Genomic DNA, 21910 nt, shown 5'->3' on the forward strand with positions numbered 1-21910 from the left:
TATATATATATATATATATATGAAGAGTTCATTTTCATAAACAGATAACTCTGTAAATAAAAATCATGTTTTTTTTCTATCCTGCATTCTAATTAATATCAATCAAACTGCAGTTGGGTTGTTTTGATTAAATAATAATAACTAAAACAATTCAGCTAACTAACACAATAAAACACAATAAAAACATGATAACACAATAAAGAACATGATTTATGAAAATTAATAAAAACTGAGTTATCTATTTTTGCAAATAAACTATTTATAAATATACACATATACATATATATATATATATATATATATATACACACACACACACACACACATTTCAAATACAATTTTAATTTCAAATTTTATTTGAACATTTGTTAAAATATTATAATTATTAAACTATCATTTTAAATAATACATTATGTTATTAATATATTTTTAAAATATCTAAAATGCTTTATTAATTTAATAAAAAATTTATTAAAATAGAAACTTAAATAATTATTGAATTCAATAATATATATTCAATATATTGATTAATATATTCAATGTATTATGTATTCAGTGTATTTAAAAATAATAAAATTAAATTAAAACATGTTATTAAAAATTATTTAATTATTAAATGATAATATGCATTTAATAAGAAATCTGAATATATTTTAATATTATAAAATGTCTTAAAACATTATTAATAATTTTAAAAAATTTACAGTAAAATTCGCCATATATAATTACTAAAAATCATTTAGTTAATAATAACTATCATTACAGTTACACAATGTCACAATGTTTTGTGATCTCAAAGTTTGCACATTTTTTTCATCTTTATTTTAGAGCTATCCATTAGGGCTGCTACACATTTTAAAAAGAGTTATTTACTTGCTAAAAAAAATAAATCTGTAAATCTTTTTTAACTTTAGGTAAAAAAAAAAAAAAAGTCTGTCTCAAGCTAATATCCATAGTCTCAGTGCATGAACATATACGATACATACTTTTCTCCCAGTGAATGCTGCTTTATGGAGAGGCGTATCTCCGACATTATTTGGCAAATTGGCATCTGCTCCAGCCTGTAAGAAGCACAGAGGAGCTCAAACTAGACACTAATATACTGAGCACAAATTCTACTTATAAACATACCCATGTACACATACTGTATACGAGAATATAAAAGGCTGAGATGATCGATACCTTCAGTAAGGCCTCAACAACATCCTTGTGTCCAAAGTAGCAGGCCAGATGAAGAGGAGTCCAGCCATGATTAGATTTGCTCTTGCCTGACACAACGTAATGCTGTTAGTTACTCCAATATGTCTAGAAACATACGAATGGTCAAAAGAAACCTAATGACGTGTTCTACCCTTGCAGTTGATGTCGATTTCGGCCTCCTCCTTTATCTTGGACATCAAAAGCTTCTGGATCCCTTCTAGGTTCCCGTTCCTGGCGTCCCTGAGGAAGTGCTCCTCTGGATCCAGCTCCTCCATCACTTCACCAACAAAACACAAAAAGCATTACAAACCAAAAATCAGAGCCCTGAGTAACAGAGTAAGTGCAGTGTATCTAAAAGGCATTAAGTCTTCCAGGAAACATATGAAGGCGAATTCTTTGAAACATTTGCCATGTGATTTCCTTGTTTAGACTGGAGGAAAAGTATGAGCGTCACATGACTCTTCTTTGATACGCATTCATTTTCATTTAAAAGCCATAAACAGAGCAGAACCAACCGTTTAGTGACATAATCAGAAATACCTTTATAATAAAGGTCTTGTGAAAAAGCACCAAAGAAAACCTGACAATATAAATCCTTAACCCTATATAGCCTAGTGTATCTTTACTTTTCTTGTGAAAAAGCACCAAAGAAAACCTGACAATATAATAAATCCTTAACAGGTTAACCCTATGTTAGGAAACACTCTCTGTCTTTCTGTTGAGTCCAGACAGGTCTTACCCCTCCTTTTTCTCCCTCTCTCAGTCTTATATATACAACGCATTCTTTCTGAATCCCTCCTTCTGTATCCATCTCTCTCTCCTGATATTATGTTTTAAATATGTCTTACTTATATGCGAAGTATGCATGCTTAAATGTATACATTAGCTTCTCTTGGTTTAAAGGCCCCAATAAAGACATGAATGTTAGGACTACAAGGGTAAAGGAGTTCGTGATGAAACCATGAAGACAGTTCAGCATTCTTCGCAAAAGTCTATACCTAATATGTGCATGTTCTTAAGTACATGTGGCTATTTTATATAAACACATGTTCTTGGCCAAAGATCCTATGTGTATGTTATTCATATCCTCATTGGTTAAGAGGATGAAACTCCCCTCGACATATGCCTATATAATATCTGTATTTCTATGAATAAATTGAAGTATTGAGGATAAATTTGACTGTGTGTTTTCTTACTTCCCGGCCGTATTTACACTTTAAAGGAGACTGAGAAAAGGTCACGGTGGCAAAGAGAATTTACAAAGGGACCAAATTGTTATTCTTTATTAACACCCTATATAGCCTAGTGTATCATATTTGATAAGTTATGCCTACATGCCTTCTGTAAACTTATATACTGTTAACAATATTTCAAGATGAACACTCGCTGGACTGAAGCAACTTAGGTTTACCTGATTATCCATACATCATTATTTTTTAGAAAAATCATGTTAAAATGTGAGTTTCGAATATGATACATCATGTTTTTGAGAAAGATTTCATCTCTCAGTCATCTTTGTATTGCACTGAATTATGTGTTTCCCCTCACAATAAAACCTGACAGAGCTTTGATCATAAAACTAAGCATTTAAATATCATGAAATATATACTGACAACTGATATTTATTTGTGTTTTAGTGGTCAAACGATTAATCGCGATTAACAGCATCCAAAATAAACGTTTTTGTTTACATATGTGTATACTGTGTATATTTATTATGTATATATGCATGTATGTATTCAAGAAAAATGTTATATTTGTATATTAAATTGATTTATATATAATATCAATTATATAAATATATACATGTAAATATTTTCTAAATATATACTGCATGTGTGTGTTTATATATACATAATAAATATACACAGAACACGCATATATTAAGTAAACAAAAACTTCGATTTTGGATGCGATTAATCGCGATTAATCGTTTGACAGCACTAGATGTAAGTAGTCCGTTATAAATATCTCATTGATTTACATTAGCTATCAGAATTCCGTCGTAACATTTTGGCCATTTACAGCAAATTGAATATCTTTCCTCTGAGTTTAGATGTTTTTTTCTCCCTCAAGTATGAGCTCCACATCCTCATAGTAGGCTATAGGCTACGATATGAGCCATAAAAGCCTATGAAAGATACTCAACGAAAACACATATGAAAACGATTTCTTTTTAGATTTTGTCTTAAGGTTTAATAAACTGTTCCACTTAAAAAAATTAAAAAAATAACAGGGTTTACTTTACAGGGTTAATATTATGTCGGCCTCTGAAGCAACAAAGCAGGAAAAATGTCTTGGTACGCAGATTAACAACGCCACTTACGCAATAACCGTTTGGTGGAATGTAGGTCAGTAAATTACGCTAAAAAACGTGTAATATATACGTTTAAGAGTCGAACTAGGTCTAAACCACAAGTGAACTGAATAAAAAAGGTTAAAAATCATGCGCATGAGTGTTTCCCAGACCAACTGAATGCATCAAATTCCAAAAGCTGAGCGAACGGTCAATCATCTCCTGGAAAGAACTAGTTACACTACAAACTTATGAAATTGCCTATAACGGTTGTAAATAAATAGCTTGAGGGAGCTCGGGGACGATAAACTCGTAGCGTATAGCAGTAAAGTCGACTGTGTACTGTCGTGTGACTTTCTGGACTTCTTAAGACACAAACTTGTCAGCATATCATCACCAGGATTGTTCAACTTGATCAACCTGTCTTCATCTGAGTGCTTCATACCTTTTGGAGTAACTTTATGGGAACTGACACTTAAAACGATAAAACTAGCTAACCAGTCTGAAAGGTATGGAAGATAGTTTCTATACACTGGATCTTTCGGTTTATTTACACGATGCGAATATTGGAGACATGCATCAGGATGTGGGTTTACCACTTAATTAGGTGAGATGTGGTCATGAGCTGCAGTCAAAAATAAAATATGCAAACAGAAATACCAAAAATATATAAAATCCAAATAAATTATATAACTCCCTGTTATATATAGCCTAATATATATCATATATAAATTAGGACATATCTCTTTAATAAATGCTCAAATCCAGACGCACCGCTGCAAACATAGCTTATATATTAAAAAACTCAAATGGAAATATATTTGCATAAGTTCTCATTTAAAAAAGAAGAAACATAAAGAAGACTTGCCTGTTTTTAAAAGTTAAAGCAAGACTTCGAGACACGCTACCATCCTTGATCGAGAGATACTCCGCGATAAAAACGTAAATGCATTAATTAAAAAGAAAAAAGACTTCCATAAATTGTGCTTTATCATAGATTTGACAGAGCATGTGATGCCCGCTTCCTGTTTGTGAAACTCACACATGTGAGTCTTTGCTAATAGTGCAAAGTTCTTCACAAGCATCTTTCAGCAAACATCTTACAATCTGTTGTGCAACTCCATACAGATTGTGCGCGTGAAGTCAACGCAAACACAAACTAACATCATACGGCAATATGTAAATAAACAGCTGACTGACAACACGCATGAGGACGATGCACTTCCGGTTTTGTTGACGGTAAACAGCTACGATAAAAGTGTTCTAATACTACTACTACTATTAATAATAATAACAGTTTTAAGAAAAGTTAACGATTATACGGACAAACAAACAAACAAATAAATAAATAAAATGTATGCGTTATTTATTTATTTTTCTCAGCTCTCTGTTGTTTATGGCTCTTATTTTGAAATGGCTTGCGGAAGTGAGTTAGTGTCAGTATGGAGGGGTCCTCAGCAGACGGCGTGTTAGCGCCTTTACCTGGACGATGTGCTTTTTATGTAGCAAAAAAGAAACGATACTGCAAGATGATCGTTGGAAGTGGGAAAAACTTCTGCGGGGAACATGCAAATGCTGTATGTGAATGAAAATACGTTATAATGTCAATGTTGTGCTTCTCTGAATGGATGCACGCACTACTACTTACCTTACTCCTATTCATATTAGTTTATTAATAAGTTACTGTTTGCTCGAACTTTGATATCATTTCCATGTAGGGTGAAGAGAGTGAGAAAAAACGAATACCCTGTCCTTTGGACCCCAAACAGTAAGATGTTCACTCTTCTAATAAGAAAGTTTTCGTAGTGTTTAAAAATGAAGTAGTTCAGTCCAAACTGAATCCAAAGAAATTATTCCAGAGTTTCAGATTCATGCAGATAGAAATGTTATATCTGGCTTGAATATTTCTTAATAAATGAATTAATATGATAATTGACAAATCTGGAAGTGAATTAATGAATTATGACTGGTGTCAAATAGATTTTTAGCTACATCAGTTAAATTGCCTCAGTCAGATAGAAAATGCTACTCTTAACAACATAGCCATATTTTGCATTTTAAAGACTTGACATAAATATATGTAATTATTTTACATTAAAGACATATTCGGAACCTAAAAATGTGTATTTTAAAATTAAACTCTGTATCCTTCTGTCATATAGTCAACATGAAATATTAAGGTACAGTCTGAGGTGGTTTTAAGTGTCATGTAATTCAAAAAAAAGTAATAAAGAGAAATCAAATGAATTGTACATTTGTGTTAAGAACATTAGTGATCATCTCTGGTTAAAAGTTACATTTTGATTGTTCCCAAAAGAGTTTTGTCCCATGTCTCGGTGGCAGACTTTGAACTTTTATGTTGTTATATTTAAAAATCTTCTCTTCTGTTTTAAACAGCACTGTATTTGAAGATAATTTGGCTAAACACCTGAAGAAATGTAACTCTAAGGAGAAACCAAAACCTGTATGTACAAATAACTCCATTTACCCTTATTTTTTGAGTGATGTCTTTCTACATTTAAAAAACCCATGTGGTATAACGCAATGCTTGTTGTGTAAAAGACACTGCTATGTTTGATTTGTTTATATCAGATTTATTATGTGAAAGACATCAATGCTGGTTCTGCAAGTGAAGATGAAACCATAGAGGAGGTGATCGTATTGCTTATGAGAGCATGTGTATCTAAATTTCATGGCTTTAAAGAATAGATATGTGCTTAATAATGATGCATCAATGTAGATAACCATCGCTGAACGATCTAAAGAGGAACTGGATGAGCTGATTGTAAAACTCAAAACTGCACTGACAGGTATGCAACTGTCACTTGAGTTTTATCACATGACTTAAATCAGGTTATATCATCTTTCTATGTAATTATTAATGGATTCGTACATGTTTGCCTGTTCCCTCAGGACTAAATACCAAACTTGTTGAAAACACACTCTCACATTCTGCTCTTTATGAGCCTCTAAATGACCCAAAGAATGGAGATTCTGCCTTTAAACACCTCAAGCAACAGGTAAATTACTCTAAAACTGCCAAACCACACATACTATATAAAAAGTCTTTGTTTATCCTTATTTTCAAGAAATGTTACCCGGTTTCACAGGCCTCGATTCTTGGAAACATGGAGGTTTTGGAACTGCTCAGCCCAAACAGATGCTACATAGAGTTTGGAGCAGGGAAGGGAAAACTGTCCCACTGGATTCACATCGCTCTTAAAGCAGCTGAAAATGTCAATTTTTTACTTGTGGAAAGGTCCAGTACTCGCTTTAAGGTGTGGTGTCATTCACATGAAGCTATTCTTTCCTCAAGTACAGGAAAAAATATTGTTCTTTCTACTGGAAAGTAAGGTTAAATTTCAATTTCATGTCTTTTTAAGGTAGATGGCAAGCACAAAAATGCAGGCTCAACTTTTGATAGGCTTCAGGTTGATATTCAGCACCTTGATTTACGTGAGTTAGCTTCTTAAACTAGTCCTAATTATCTTAATCTTAAACTTCATCTTCTCATAAATAAGATTTCTTTTTTGTACCTTTCAGGGAATGTCCCTCTTCTGAGAGAAAAAGGACTTCCTGTTATTGGTGTTGGGAAGCACCTGTGTGGTGCAGCAACTGGTAGACAAGATTTCAATAAACATCATTACGGTATCAGTACTACAAGATTGAGTTTTGTCAACTTGTCTCCACAGATCTGGCCCTTCGGTGTTTATTTGAGCACAGCTGCTTCGACGAAGATGATGAACCTCCAACCAAGCGTGTAAAACTCCATCAGAATGAGGGTGCTTGTGATGATATTAAGCCTGTTCCCTCAACCGAAGGCAGGGAAACTGGTAAAAAGCTCATAGTGTCAGGACTGGCTATCGCTCTTTGCTGCCACCACCGTTGCGACTGGAGACACTATGTGGGAAAAGAGTTCTTCAGGCAGAAAGGTCTTGGACCGGAAGAGTTTGCTGCCTTTCAGCGCATGTCGAGCTGGGCCACATGTGGGATGAGAAAATTTGGCTCCAAGATAACAGAAAAACCAAGCGAACATAAAAGAGATGAAGAGGAAGAACATGAGATGAGCGAGGAAGCTTTACCAGATACCCTCAACGGGTGAGTTTTCTGGTGATCGACCGATTCAAACTGCATTAAAATCATGATCTCATTTGCAAAAATTTTTCTTGCAGTTTGATGTCAGTTGAAGATCGGGAACAGATCGGACGGCTTTGTAAACGTCTGATTGACCACGGCAGATTGTATTACCTCCAGCAAAAAGGCTTTAAAACCAGCCTGAAATACTACACAAGCAGAGACGTTTCATTGGAGAATGTGTTACTAACTGCCATTCCCACAGCCAATTAGAATAGAAATATCAACAGCCTTTTTAAAACAAACAAACAAACAAGCACAAGTGTAGGACACATATGCTTCATTTTATTTCATCAGTGTTTATAGATTTTTGATTTTTGCTCATCCACAAACATTAGTTACGACATACTAGCAGGAAGCAGCAACTCCAACAAACAGCATAAAAGACAAGACATTTAAGAGACGAGAAGTGCTCTTCATAGAACTTGAACCGGAAGATCAAGCCTGAAGGCGGACGAGCAGACAGAAGCCAGCATGCAAATTACAAAGATGATGCTGTCTCTGACACGCCATCCAACGTCACATTTAGCACTGATGTGAAAGTTTGGGATCCTGCAAGAAACATTTAACGCAGAAGTTGGTCGTTAAGAGGCTTTCAAGGCTTTAATTTCTTGTCTGTTTTATTTATGCAACATTTTATGATAAAGTTCTGCTAACAGTTTTGCACGCAATACATATTGAGTACGGCATAACCTCTTTTCCGGGCCTCTTGGATGTAGAAGTGCATGAAGTCACGACCAAACATCTCCCTGTCATTCTCTTCTTCATCTACATCCTCTTTTAAATCAGGAAGCATCACATCATATGTCAAAGGATTGTCTCGGAAATTCACAAACCTGCAGAATGAGCATTTTAAGCTTAGTAATTGTAATAATTTGTCAAATGCGCAAGTATGCGGTCACAAATGCTTTACTGGTGTTTTGCCACTCAGTCCAAGAAGTAATTGCATTCCCATACTTGCATGAAATAGGTTTCAGGCTTTCCTATAGAATCACTGTTTTGCTTTAAGCTTTTTATTGGTCCCCAATGAAGTTCTACCAATTGAACACAGTACTTTGGTGCTTACCTGAGGTTACTCATGCCCTCCATAAGTGGAGGAATGTCTCGTAGTTTATTTTTGCTCAGAACTAGTGTGTCCAGACTTTGCATGCGACTGATATTGTCTGGCAGGTACTCTAGTTCATTTCTTGGGAGCCACAGGGTGTGAAGTTTCTCCATTCTAGATTAAATTGGGACATAAAGTTCATAGGATTTATTACAAAATCTTGTTTCTATTAGTAGTACATTGAAAGTAAAAATTATCCGAAGTTGCTTGTAGTTTATTTTTTACCTGTGAATATCTTCTGGCAAACTTTCCAACCTGTTGCTGCCCATGTCTAGCCACTCTAGAGAAGGAAGGTTGACCACACAATCTGGAATGGTGGTGAATTGGTTCATGGAGAGGTCCAAGTGATACAGCTTCTTTAGATTGCTAAGCTAAGGGAATTAGATCAAAGCAAGCACAGGTGGTAGGTATATATAGGTACAAAATATGACATGTATATATATATATATATATATATATATATACACACGTGTTCGATGTTATTGATACCTGAGTAGGCAGCTCATCCAGATCTTCGTTCATTGCAAGTTCCAGTTTCTCCAGATTTTCACAACAGCCAAGATCTTCTGGTACATGGCTTACTCGTTGACCACACAATCTGGAATGGTGGTGAATTGGTTCATGGAGAGGTCCAAGTGATACAGCTTCTTTAGATTGCTAAGCTAAGGGAATTAGATCAAAGCAAGCACAGGTGGTAGGTATATATAGGTACAAAATATGACATGTATATATATATATATATATATATATATACACACGTGTTCGATGTTATTGATACCTGAGTAGGCAGCTCATCCAGATCTTCGTTCATTGCAAGTTCCAGTTTCTCCAGATTTTCACAACAGCCAAGTTCTTCTGGTACATGGCTTACTCTGTTATAGCTCAACAACAGCTCTCGTAACCGAGTTAGTTTGCCTGTTATTTAGAAGAGCGTATCAGAGTTACTTCAGCGAAAGAAAGTCAAAGTTTGTACAGGTGACACCCATTTTTTTTACTGACCAATCTCTTTGGGAATCTCTGTGACTGAATTACGAGACAAGTCCAAGACTATGAGGCTTTCAAAGCTTGAGATGAACTGTGGGATTTTTTGAAGTCCTATTCGGTGTAACTGCCATTCTTGGATTTGTGAGAGTTGGACCAAATCTGGAGGAAGAGTCTGCAAAAAGAGTGGACCTCCATTAAACACACTTGAACCACTTAAGGTCTTCAAAATAGGTCTGGTCGACTTGAAGCTGTGCTTCACAGACTGATTTGTTTATGACATCAAAGTAGCACAAGAGTGATTCGAAAGCAAGGAGCCATCTGCTCTCATGGTACTTTGATGTCCTACACTGATCGGTGTGTGTAGCGCTGCTTCAAGTTAAACACACTTTAAATACCCAGGCAGGTGTGTTGGGGTAGGTTGAAGCTAAACTTTGCAGGAACCCCAGAAGCAGGATTGGACGCCTTTGCTGTAAGTCCTGCCCCAAACCATATCGTTAGCCCAAGGGGGTCCAGTCCTGTTCCTGGAAAGTCAGTGTCCTGCAGAGCTTCAACCCTAGTTAAACACACCTGATACAACTAGTCAAGGTCTTCAGGAGGGAAATTCTGCGGGAATGTGGCCCTCCAGGAGAAGGATTTAACATCTGCCAAGTGTAGGTCACTTGGGCACAAGTCCATTCACCACCCCTTTAGGACAAGACCTATTTGTATTAACAAATCAATCATGCACCTTCCTCTCTAGTTGACAGAATTTTTTTTAAATTCTAATTTGAAAGTAGCAACAAATTCACAAAGTACAAGTCACAAAATGCTTTACCTTCCACTCCTCTTTTTCAATCCGCAGAATGACACGTCCTTCCTCCGTCACAACTTTTTCCTTTAGCTTGGCCAAAGTGATACGATCCTCCCAGGCACCTGTCAACCTACGCCAAAGAGTTTGAACTATTCAGTATCACAGGATAGACAAAAGCATAGTCTGTGCAGTGGTTCTCAACTGGTTATTCTTCAGAGTCTAGATTTTACATTTGACATCAAGTGATGACCCAATGTGGTACCAAACCCGTAAGTCACATTTGATGTAGTATGGTTTGTATCTTCTTTTACCATGCATAGTTTAGTTCTTGGTTTTCAAGAGATGAGGTCATGTCAAACAACTTTCCATGTTGTCAAATTTGACTACCTTCTACCAAGTAACTGATGTGTGGACACTTGAACATTGATGTTGAAAAATATTTTGTTATCCTAACTATTCATGAATTTATGGTTAGTGTGGTCACACTTTATTTTAAGGTCCGATTCTCGCTATTAACAAACCATTAACTACAACTTTTGCCTCAAACGCCTAATTTGCTGCTTATTAATAGTTAACTAGGCAGTTGTTAAGTTTAGGCATTGGGTTTGATTAGGGATTTAGAATATGTGCTTTATAAGTACTAAGAAACAGCCAATATGTTAATAATAGGCATTCTAATAAGCAACTAGTTAATAGTGAGAATTGGTCACAATATTAAAGTGTTACCTTTGGTATTTGCACTTAGAAACCGGCAACCCTTTTTAGGTCACGACCCACCAGTTGAGAACCATTGCTTTAAAATAAGTCATTATATGCTTCCCATGGTATACATGACAGTAATGGACGTACCTACCCACTGCTCTCCTGTCTCTCTGCTCTCTCTCTTTCTTAAGTTCATCTTTGCTTTTCTTTATCCTGGTTTCCCACAGAGACTTGATAGAGTTCACTGTCCCACAGCATACCGTGACCCCCGTCATGATGATACAGAACCCCAAATACACACACAGTATGCTAGGGAAGCAGATAAGCCATTTTACCGGCCAAGAAAATGCATGCACTTCTTGTTGTTTTGGTTTGATATGATAGAGCATATTTGAATTAGTACTATGTATATAATAAACTGTGAGAAAGTTTGAATTAGCTTGTGCTTACCACTCTCATTGGGTCATATTGTCCTTCCAGCACCATATTTTGGACCATATTTTTACATGGTTGGCTCCCATTTGATATGGAGACGATAGTCACCAATGCTGCACCAATGGTATAATTCTTCTGACAATTTCAATAAGTGTGATCTATGTCGAAAGAATAGGCTTTGAAGTAATGATCCGCTCAGTGTTTGTTACAGGGTTTCCCTCTTGAAGCATAACTCCGGCCAGTGTCTATATTTAACCCGAGACAACACTGAATAGTGTGGTCACATGTTAAAGTTGGCACAAGAGCAGCTGTCCACTTTTGCATACTTTACCACACCAGACATGCATTTAAGAATAGAGCGACATAACCTGATTAACAAAGATGCCTAGGACCATTTCAAAACATTGATGTTAGATATATATTTGTAAATTGTGGCTGCTGCTCTAGTAGAACGTTTTTAATGTTATACACTGAAATAAAAAAATGGTGTACAGACAATTTTCACTCGGAAGTTGCTAGTAAATTTGACAATTAGAAACAGAAACAGCAAGTAACAACGAATTAAACATGAAACTCTGAAGCAGAGAAAGACTGAAATAGTATTTTAATGTAAAACATACTCCAATATCTAATCTTTAATTAAAACCTTTTTTTTGACATTTAAAATGTTCACATTTTCCAGAGTATTTACTACAACTATACATATGCATAGCTTACTTTACACTTCAATTCCAGTTGATCAGTTACGTAGTTGATCAGTTACACTACTCTTTATACACTGCAAACAAGATGCAAACAGCAAATAAGGATCTGTTTTTATAGATATATTCAGTGAACGTGTCTGAACTTGGACTCCAGATGGCTCTACTGGAGCAGTTCACCACCGAGTCCTTCAGCTGCCCGATGGCCACATAACAGACCAGCTTATATCGATCGTTCAGCAGCTTCTTTACAGCCGTCTTAATGCAGTCAGACAGTTCCTTGGAGATGTCTGAGCATGAGTGGCTGTACTCGACAGTCTCCAGTCTTTCATCAACAATGTGTTTGATTATTTCGTGAGCTCGGTCAGTGGAGAAGCGTCTTTCTGGGATGGTCTGGTAGTGGATGAGCTGCTCGTCTCTGTTTGATGGGAACTTCTGGCCTCTTGGTTCCTTCTTAGTTGTCCAGGTTGAGGTGCATCTCCTCGGGATGGGGATCTGTGATGATGTCCTGCTCTTTCTTTGAGGGTCTTCCTTGGACATTTTCCATCTTATGGGGCTTTTGCTTTTCTCCTGTGGTCTTCTCCACTGTTTCTCCTCTTTCTTATGTGAATAGATAATTGAATTTGTTACAGTCATTTGACAAATTAAAAAGTCAGTATATTATGAATTATGAATTAGCTTTCTTCTCTTTCCCTCATGGTCACCATTTATTTGATCAGGAATACAGTAAAAACAAAAAAAATATTTTACTGTAAAGATGAAAAATTGTGCTGCTTAATATTTTTGTGGAAACCTTGATACATTTTTCAGGATTCTTCGATAAATAGAAAGTTAAAATGAACAGCATTTATTTGAAATAGAAATACTTTGTAACATTATATAAATGTATTTACTGTCACTTTTGATCAATTTATTGTGTTCTGAATAAAAGTATGTTAAAAAATAAAAACTTGCTGACCCCAATGCATATTAATTACAGATCTAATAGGTTTTTATTGGTTAATTTGATTGATTTTACAAAATAAAAGACTGGATGAAGTCAGATTCTGTTCATTAAAAAAAAAATAATAATGTTAAATCATATCTGCTATCGTATCTACTAATATTGTTTGTTTAAAATCAATTAACTCAGATTAAATCATGGTTTTTCTCATTCAGTTGTACCAAATATTACACCATACATTTATAGTTACATTGAAGTTACTTTACGTTTAAACAATTTAAGTGGGCATAGTTTTATAAGAAATCTATAATCCTGATGTCAGATTGTTCTGTTAATAAAAAATAAATACATTCAAAACATTTAATTTGCCAGCATTTATTGTCTTATATAATATTTTCAATCCATCTATTCAGATTAAATCAATGTTTTTCTACTTATTCATTTGCACCAAACTTTAAACCATATATTTATGGTGTAATGTTACATTTATTTGATCACTTTTAGTCTTACAGTAAACCTCGAACACAATTAATCCTGTTTCAGTCAAACATTTTTGAGGCATCTAAGAAAGTCTTACCTGCATGTTCTTTCTGTAACAGATGCTTATCTAAACCGCTTTTAGTTTGTGCCGAAGGGATGGAGGCACCAGGCTTTAAAATCGAAGCGGAGAATGAGACACAAGCTCCACCCCCCACTGAAGCTCTGTTTGACTTGTCTAAGGATCATAAATCTTATAAGATTTACCAGCTGTGCTCATTCCGGCTCCTGGAGTTCAACTGTGTTTTGAGATGGAATAGTAACACTGCTTACTGTGGAATATTATCATTTAAAGAGCAGTCTGCAAGCGGTTCCTCAAATGTATCATTTATTAAAACACTTTCCTTCGTAATTCACACACTCACGCAACAATCTCTCAAGGAAACTCCCATTATTCATGAGTGGCAGAACATTATGCTCCAACAAGAATCATCACACCAGAGAAGATGAGAGGATGCATCAGTACAGATTCCCCACAGCCAGTTTGAATCACATATATTTCCATTGTGCTTTAAAAACGCTCGACTGGAAAGAAAAGCAGCACTGAAAAAAAAAAGAAAATAAATTATATTTTGCTTCAAGAAAGTAATATTTTTTAGGAATAGCAATATTTGAAAAAGTCACAGTAATAATAATAATATTAATAATAATAATAATAATTCTACAAAATATAATTTCTTTTTTATTATTATTTTTTCGGGTGACATTTTCATGAGATGAACCCAGATTATTTTTAAATGTTATCCACTAACAAATATCACTTTTAAAAACCCTTGTGCAATGCCATTGGAGATTTTACAGTATGTGGAAAGTTAATTTACAAAAACATCACGGGTACGTTTTCATATTGCTACACTGAGTTCATATTCTCTAACATTCAACAATACGCTCTGGTAGATGTAACATCTGATGTCAGTAAGGCAACGAGAGGAAAGAATTAAGAAGAAAAACAACAAAACACCAGTCATTAGCTTCATGACGTTGTGGAAATGTTCTTCAGTCATGATGGAAACCAATGGCTCAAACAGCTCAGTGCCCCAGTAACGAAAAATCTTTAGTGTCGGGAGACGGAGTCAAACATCTAGATGTGGTTGGAGGAAGTGTGCTTTCTATTTCAGATCCAGGACCATGGAAGCGGGGTTTTCCAGGTACGATCTCCACAGGTTGGAGAAACGACACATGGTGGCTCCGTCGATGATCCGGTGGTCGGCGGACCAGCTCACATTCATGATGTGCGCTTTCACTACCTCGCCCTTGTGGTTGAATCGGGGCAGCACCTGTGGAGAACGCAAAAAAAAAGATCATGCCACTTTAAAAATTGGGTACAGATTCCCCACAGCCAGTTTGAATCACATATATTTCCATTGTGCTTTAAAAACGCTTGACTGGAAAGAAAAGCAGCACTGAAAAAAAAAAAAAAGAAATTATATTTTGCTTCAAGAAAAGTAATATTTTTTAGGAATAGCAATATTTGAAAAAGTCAGTAATAATAATAATAATATTAATAATAATAATTCTACAAAATATAATTTCTTTTTTATTATAATTTTTTCGGGTGACATTTTCATGAGATGAACCCAGATTATTTTTAAATGTTATCCACTAACAAATATCACTTTTAAAAACCCTTGTGCAATGCCATTGGAGATTTTACAGTATGTGGAAAGTTAATTTACAAAAACATCACGGGTACGTTTTCATATTGCTACACTGAGTTCATATTCTCTAACATTCAACAATACGCTCTGGTAGATGTAACATCTGATGTCAGTAAGGCAACGAGAGGAAAGAATTAAGAAGAAAAACAACAAAACACCAGTCATTAGCTTCATGACGTTGTGGAAATGTTCTTCAGTCATGATGGAAACCAATGGCTCAAACAGCTCAGTGCCCCAGTAACGAAAAATCTTTAGTGTCGGGAGACGGAGTCAAACATCTAGATGTGGTTGGAGGAAGTGTGCTTTCTATTTCAGATCCAGGACCATGGAAGCGGGGTTTTCCAGGTACGATCTCCACAGGTTGGAGAAACGACACATGGTGGCTCCGTCGATGATCCGGTGGTCGGCGGACCAGCTCACATTCATGATGTGCGCTTTCACTACCTCGCCCTTGTGGTTGAATCGGGGCAGCACCTGTGGAGAACGCAAAAAAAAAGATCATGCCACTTTAAAAATTGGGCTCCGTTCTCAAATCTAGTGTGCTTCCTTGGTGCCTCTGTAGGCAGCATGCTAATTGAAGCATACTAACTGAAATAAAACCTAATAAGAAAGTTTGCAAAGTTCTATACAGGCAGGCATAAAAATTACACTGTTCGTAATCGATTCCAATTGAGTTTAGCATTAGCATGTTGCTAAGCCAACTGTACAATACCGTAGCATTCGTTAAATACATAACTATAACGCAAACAAATATTGTGTAAAATTAATTAGACTGAACTACTTTTATTAATATTGTACTAAGTAAATAATTATGTAAATTTGCCATATTGGCTTTGTAGGCCATTTTGTATTTTTTTTAATGGACCTTGTTGCAATGCATTATGGGATTGTCTAAGCACGCATGTGATTGTACCTTAAATCTTTTTTTCTTTTCTTTTTTAAAGCGGGTTGTGGAGTGTGCCTATGTTCACAAACGTCTACAAAGTACGAAAAGACGTTACGATGCTAGCATGGAAAATTGCATACTTAAGGATGTCGCAAACTAGTACGCTAGTATCGGAACATACTACATTAATGAAAAATTGTATCACTACATAGTGTAAAATTTGATCTCTGTTGCTAACAGTGGATAATTAGCAAACCTGTGGAAATTTGTTCTCCGACATATTATAATTTGCTATGCGCTAATCCTAATTTTGCACACTAGATAGTGCAATTTATATGTGACCCTGGGCCACAAAACCAGTCATAAGGTTAAAAATGTACATAAATTATCTGATACATTATCTGAAAGCTGAATAAATAAGCTTACCATTGATGTATGGTTTGTTAGGATAGGACAATATTTGGTCGAGATACAACTATTTGAAAATCTTGAATCTGAGGGGGCAAAAAATCTAAATATTGAGGAAATATTTCTTAGCAATGCATATTACTAATCAAAAATTAAATTTTAATATATTTACAGTAGGAAATTTACAAAATATCTTCATGGAACATGATCTTTACTTAATATCCTAATGATTTTTGGCATAAAAGAAAAATCTATAATTTTGACCCATACAATGTATTGTTTGGCTATTGCTACAAATATACCCCAGCGACTTAAGACTGGTTTTGTGGTCCAGGGTCACATATGTAAAATGAAATTTTAGCACAAAACTTTACACACCTGGATCTTCCCAAGAGCACCGATGGCAACCTCAGGCGGCAATATGACCGGCTTTGCATAGGTTCCTCCAATCTTTCAACAAAAACAATAACGTTAATGTAACGTCATTTCCATGCATAGCTATACAATTATTACTACATCACGGGAGCAAGCAAAGGTCAACCTGCAGTTCTCAACTTACCGATCCAATGTTTGAGAGCGTGAACGTTCCCCCCGTGAGGTCAGCGTTCCCCAACTGCCCTGCCGCTCCCAACGTCTGCAGGCGGTTGAGCTCCACGGCGAGTTCAAAGACGCTGAGCATCTGTACGTTCTTGACGTTGGGTACCAGAAGACCTTGATTGGTATCCATCGCCAGTCCAATGTTATGAGCAGCCTGGAGGACGACGACCATTTAATCTGAACCTCAATTTCATCTGAAATATCTTTATTATAGATGGAAACATACCTTATAGGTGATATTTGTGCAGTTTTCATCCAAAGAAGAGTTGAGAATGGGAAAATGGAGGAGACCAAGAGATGCTGCCTGTTTGTGAAGAAGATAGTTATATTAAAACCAGGTTTATTTGGAGTTTTTTAACCCCACAAATCACTTTCATACCTTGATGAAGAACGGCATGTAGCTGAGCTTCACTCCTCGCGACTCTGCCAGGCCTTTTAGCTCGGAGCGCAACTGGACCAGCTGGCTCAGATCCACTTCGTCTTTGAAACCAAAGTGAGGGATCTTCAGGGCTGCTGACATAGTCTTAACCATTGCCTTCTGAAAGCCTTTGTTTGGGAAAAAAAAATCTATAAAAATTGTGCATCAATTTAATGTTAGCATGTTGCTAAGCTAACTTCGCATTATTATAGTGTGCGATACAATACAAAAATATTGTGTCAAATTAACTACATTGAACTACTAAAATTAACCATGGTTTTATTATAGTAAAAATGTAGTAACCATGTTTTTTGGCATATTGATTACCATTTGTATAACCACAGTTTTACTACAAACACCATGGTTAAACTATAGTTAGTGCAGCAAAATTATGGTTCATTTGTGGTTTCTTGGTTTTATTTGTAGTAAAACCATGGTCAGAATGTATTATGTGATTTAGTAAGTGTGCAAGTGATTCTGTCTTAGAGCAAAATAAATACAGTTGAAAAAGTCTTAACTACTGCCCTCTTTATTTAAAAAAACAAAGGTCGTGCAAATTGTGCTGTTCAAAATTGATTTCAATTGAGTTTAATGTTAGCACATTGCTAAGCTAAACGCTGTAATGTGCATTAAAATACATGACACACAAAAATTGTGTAAAATTAACTAGTTAATTTATTAATATTTTACTTTACTGAGTGAATAATTTATGTAAAGCCGTCATATTGGCTTTGTCGATCATTCTGGATTTTATACGCTGAACTTGTCACAATGCATTATGGGACTGGCTAAGCATACACGTGATTCTGCCTTAGAGCCAAAGTTTACCGCTTACATAGTTTTAACCACTGCCTTCTGAAAGCCTTTGTAAGATAAAATGTAAATAGCGCTGTTCACAATAGACTTCAAGTGATTTTGAGTTTATCGCTAACGTGTTGCTAAGCTAACGTTAAAATGCATAACACAAATGAAAATTGTAAATGACCTATATTTAACTACTCTCATTAATATATTTCTGCACAGAGAGTACACTTACGTAAGATCATATCGGCTTTGATTACACTGACCTTGTCGCAATGCATTATGGGATTGGCTAACCATGCATTTGATTCTAGTCTTAACCATCACCTTCGGAAAAGCTTCGTTAAAATAAAAAACTTTAAATGTTTAAATTTCATAAAACATTTGAATTCTGCCTTAGAGCAAAAAGTTGCTGCGGACAAAATTTTACTCATCGCCTTCTGAAAAACTTTGTTAAAAGATTTTCATTCAACATTTCAGTGAGTGAATCAACTTACAAATCGAAACACACAAGCAAACAAACCTTTAATGGGTTCAGTGTGGTCTTTGCCTGTGAAAACGGGTTTAGGGATCGCAGGAGTGGGTACACTAGGTGGAGTCATCTTCTCTTTGGGCTTCGCAGCTGGAGCCGAAGGTGCTGCGGCCGCAGGAGGGGGAGGACGGATCTCCTGGAAGGGCGCTGGGGGTAAGATGGCCCCCGTCTGTCCGGCTATGAAGTTCAGGATGTCTTCTTTGAGAATGCGGCCATCTTTTCCAGTGCCGACGACTTCACTTAATTTAATCTGCGAAGAAATTTTTTTAATGCAGATGGATCATTTTTGTGAATTTCGTTATGGAGAAACAGCATAAAAATCCTTAGTAGATCCAATTTGCTACACACCTCAACCCTCCCCCTACTTGTGGCCATAGCAACGACTCTAATTTCTCCAACTATGTGATGCTGACAGGCTAGCCATTTATCTAACGCTCTTCAAAGAGGATGTATGACCGGCATCTATATAGAAACAAGGTACATCTCATGATCCTGATTTATAGAGCTACTGCACTGCCTAGCAACTCCCAGTGCTGTGCAAGAGTTCATGACCCCTGATGACAATAACTAAAGATCACCTCCAACCGCTGCTGATGCCACGCACTGTTTGATTTCTGCAGGCCCCCCTACCCTAACATCCTACGTTCAAATCGACTTTAAATGACCCTATAATGCTTTGGGAGAAATCAAATATTCAGTGGGAAATTATATATGGCAGCGCCTATAGAGATAGGGGCTTGATTTAATGCCTCAGGATTTGATTTATTTTCTTTTTTTCATTCATAATGTGATGTATTTCTGAGTTTCTGAGAAACCGAATAATAATAATAAAAATAGTAATATATACATATATTTTCCATTAAATATCCTGATCAATTGCATTGGATTATGAAAAAACCTTAAAGCTATGGTCTTCATGGAAGACACACAAATATATATATATTTTCATACATTATATAGATAATCATATTTTAATTTTATAATGTGATTTAGTTTTGTTACGGTCAACTAAAGCTACTATATACAGACATTTTTTTAATCTAATAACACTTACAAAGTATTTTTAAATAATACATATATTTTTCTTTTATGATTAAAAGTATTTCTGAGTTAAACATAATATTCAATGCAAAGGAAATGTTGAGGAAAAAACAACTATAATATAATTTATATGATTTAATATTATATATGGTTGTATTTTATTTTTATAATGTAATGTACACACTTTTAAAACTAAACTTAACCACAAATATTACAAATTATTTTGGTTATTTGAAATAAAGCTAAATTGACAAAATATAAATATTAGATGAGAAACTTAAATGTAAAATCTTACAAATTAATTGGCAAAATTGACTTGGCAACTTACTGAAACAAAATAAGTTTAAGCACAAAAATAACTCAAACTGAAATTAGAATTTCAGTTAAAAAAAGTAAATACAAATATTTTTAAAAGCAAAAACTAATAATAATGACAACAGCACATAACAAAATCACTAAAACTTAAACTAAAATCAAAACTGAAATTATAAAAAATAAAGCCAATTCAAAACATTAATAAATACTATAATAATATTTAAATACTAAAATAACACTGGATGTATTTCGAAGTTAATTTATATACATAATTCATATACAGTATATATATATATATATATATATATATATATATATATATAAATTATAAATCTATATTTAATTTATATTATTATAGTATACATATATCAACTTACATATACATAAAACCTATATAAATATAAATTAAATATATAATTTAACTATGAAGCACATCCAGTGTTTATACACACACATATATATATATACATATATATACACCTATACATACATAAACAAAAAAACAATTAAAAAGTTTGTTTAATTTAATTGCAATTTTGTTTTTCTGAGCCAAAAATAAATATAATCAATTTTTCCCTGATTTACAGAAGAGACCCACTAAAATGTCATTCAGTGTAACATTATTGTCAGGCATATTTACAACAAAAATCAATATATGACATATTAAACACTAATTACTTTCAGTTTCACCCCAAATACTAATTAGTTGTAATTTTACATTTTTTAAATTTGCCACTATCCTAGGTTTTGCCCATTTGTCAGTAAGAATGTTTTACTAATTTAAAACACAATCAAATTTAATATGCTTGCTTATTCTTTTATATACTTTAATATGTACAAGTCAGAATAAGCATGTTGTTTGAATTTTTACATAAATATTGTGTTACACTGAATGACAATGTAACATTATTTCAACCAAATTTGGTAATTTTATTCTCCAAAAACTTATTTGAAATCTTAAAAGTAGACACTTTACTTACATTTAATGTGCTTTCTATGGACATAAAATCACTTTTGTAAATTTCTTTTGATGCAGACATCTCAATCACACACACACACACACACACAGTATCTCACAGAAGTGAGTACACCCCTCACATTTTTGTAAATATTTTATTATATCTTTTCATGTGACAACACTGAAGAAATGACACTTTGCTACAATGTAAAGTAGTGAGTGTACAGCTTGTATAACAGTGTAAATTAGCTGTCCCCTCAAAATAACTCAACACACAGCCATTAATGTCTAAACCACTGGCAACAAAAGTGAGTACACCCCTAAGTGAAAATGTCCAAATTGGGCCCAATTAGCCATTTTCTCTCCCTGGTGTCATGTGACTCATTCGTTTTACAAGGTCTCAGGTATGAATGGGGAGCAGGTGTGTTAAATTTGGTGTTATCGCTCTCACTCTCTCATACTGGTCACT

At 34.9% G+C, this 21910-nt stretch overlaps 5 protein-coding genes across 5 annotated transcripts in view; 1 reads left to right on the plus strand and 4 right to left on the minus strand.

Moving 5' to 3' along the window:
• LOC107592736 (oxysterol-binding protein-related protein 1-like) overlaps nucleotides 1-4723 on the minus strand; it is an 11741-nt gene extending 7018 nt beyond the window's left edge. The window contains exons 1-4 of the mRNA XM_016282289.1: nucleotides 4365-4723; nucleotides 1352-1477; nucleotides 1183-1268; nucleotides 987-1061 (exon numbers count right to left, since the gene is read on the minus strand). Coding sequence (XP_016137775.1) covers nucleotides 987-1061; nucleotides 1183-1268; nucleotides 1352-1475 — 285 coding nt within the window. The 5' untranslated portion in view covers nucleotides 1476-1477; nucleotides 4365-4723. The remainder of the gene's footprint in view (nucleotides 1-986; nucleotides 1062-1182; nucleotides 1269-1351; nucleotides 1478-4364) is intronic.
• A 215-nt stretch (nucleotides 4724-4938) lies between these two features.
• trmt13 (tRNA methyltransferase 13 homolog) lies at nucleotides 4939-7857 on the plus strand. The gene is made up of 11 exons (XM_016282254.1): nucleotides 4939-5073; nucleotides 5215-5264; nucleotides 5894-5960; nucleotides 6089-6148; nucleotides 6237-6306; nucleotides 6410-6516; nucleotides 6607-6774; nucleotides 6880-6952; nucleotides 7040-7114; nucleotides 7189-7594; nucleotides 7669-7857. The coding sequence occupies exons 1-11, from the start codon at nucleotides 4939-4941 to the stop codon at nucleotides 7841-7843; spliced, it is 1386 nt and encodes a 461-aa protein (XP_016137740.1). The 3' UTR covers nucleotides 7844-7857.
• Nucleotides 7858-8104: 247 nt separating this feature from the next.
• lrrc39 (leucine rich repeat containing 39) lies at nucleotides 8105-11598 on the minus strand. The gene is made up of 8 exons (XM_016282256.1): nucleotides 11359-11598; nucleotides 10534-10639; nucleotides 9735-9891; nucleotides 9514-9650; nucleotides 8961-9106; nucleotides 8697-8849; nucleotides 8324-8466; nucleotides 8105-8182 (listed from the first exon to the last, which is right to left on the minus strand). The coding sequence occupies exons 1-8, from the start codon at nucleotides 11484-11486 to the stop codon at nucleotides 8112-8114; spliced, it is 1041 nt and encodes a 346-aa protein (XP_016137742.1). The 5' UTR covers nucleotides 11487-11598; the 3' UTR covers nucleotides 8105-8111.
• A 777-nt stretch (nucleotides 11599-12375) lies between these two features.
• Nucleotides 12376-15686, minus strand: LOC107592737 (uncharacterized). The gene is made up of 3 exons (XM_016282290.1): nucleotides 15570-15686; nucleotides 14955-15104; nucleotides 12376-12947 (listed from the first exon to the last, which is right to left on the minus strand). The coding sequence occupies exons 1-3, from the start codon at nucleotides 15684-15686 to the stop codon at nucleotides 12411-12413; spliced, it is 804 nt and encodes a 267-aa protein (XP_016137776.1). The 3' UTR covers nucleotides 12376-12410.
• The window catches only part of dbt (dihydrolipoamide branched chain transacylase E2), a 10304-nt gene continuing 3763 nt past the window's right edge, over nucleotides 15370-21910 (minus strand). Inside the window, exons 6-11 of the mRNA XM_016282257.1 lie at nucleotides 19119-19377; nucleotides 17756-17922; nucleotides 17603-17680; nucleotides 17339-17530; nucleotides 17158-17229; nucleotides 15370-15959 (exon numbers count right to left, since the gene is read on the minus strand). Of these exons, the coding sequence (XP_016137743.1) occupies nucleotides 15792-15959; nucleotides 17158-17229; nucleotides 17339-17530; nucleotides 17603-17680; nucleotides 17756-17922; nucleotides 19119-19377 (936 nt within the window). The 3' untranslated portion in view covers nucleotides 15370-15791. The remainder of the gene's footprint in view (nucleotides 15960-17157; nucleotides 17230-17338; nucleotides 17531-17602; nucleotides 17681-17755; nucleotides 17923-19118; nucleotides 19378-21910) is intronic.

Source organism: Sinocyclocheilus grahami, unplaced genomic scaffold, assembly GCF_001515645.1.
Source record: "Sinocyclocheilus grahami isolate Dianchi unplaced genomic scaffold, SAMN03320097.WGS_v1.1 scaffold157.1, whole genome shotgun sequence".
Lineage (NCBI taxonomy): Eukaryota > Metazoa > Chordata > Actinopteri > Cypriniformes > Cyprinidae > Sinocyclocheilus > Sinocyclocheilus grahami.

Coding starts and splice junctions, on each gene's coding strand:
- lrrc39 (XM_016282256.1), bottom strand. CDS start 11,486: ATGACGGGGGTCACGGTATGCTGTGGGACAGTGAACTCTATCAAGTCT. Junction 8,467..8,696: donor GAGGGCATGAGTAACCTCAG/GTAAGCACCAAA, acceptor CTCATTCTGCAG/GTTTGTGAATTTCCGAGACA. Junction 8,183..8,323: donor CCAAGAGGCCCGGAAAAGAG/GTTATGCCGTAC, acceptor TGTTTCTTGCAG/GATCCCAAACTTTCACATCA.
- trmt13 (XM_016282254.1), top strand. CDS start 4,939: ATGGAGGGGTCCTCAGCAGACGGCGTGTTAGCGCCTTTACCTGGACGA. Junction 6,775..6,879: donor GGTCCAGTACTCGCTTTAAG/GTGTGGTGTCAT, acceptor TGTCTTTTTAAG/GTAGATGGCAAGCACAAAAA. Junction 7,115..7,188: donor CCTGTGTGGTGCAGCAACTG/GTAGACAAGATT, acceptor TTGTCTCCACAG/ATCTGGCCCTTCGGTGTTTA.
- LOC107592737 (XM_016282290.1), bottom strand. CDS start 15,686: ATGACTGAAGAACATTTCCACAACGTCATGAAGCTAATGACTGGTGTT. Junction 15,105..15,569: donor GATGTTACATCTACCAGAGC/GTATTGTTGAAT, acceptor CGTTCTCCACAG/GTGCTGCCCCGATTCAACCA. Junction 12,948..14,954: donor TGGAAAACCCCGCTTCCATG/GTCCTGGATCTG, acceptor TATTCACATAAG/AAAGAGGAGAAACAGTGGAG.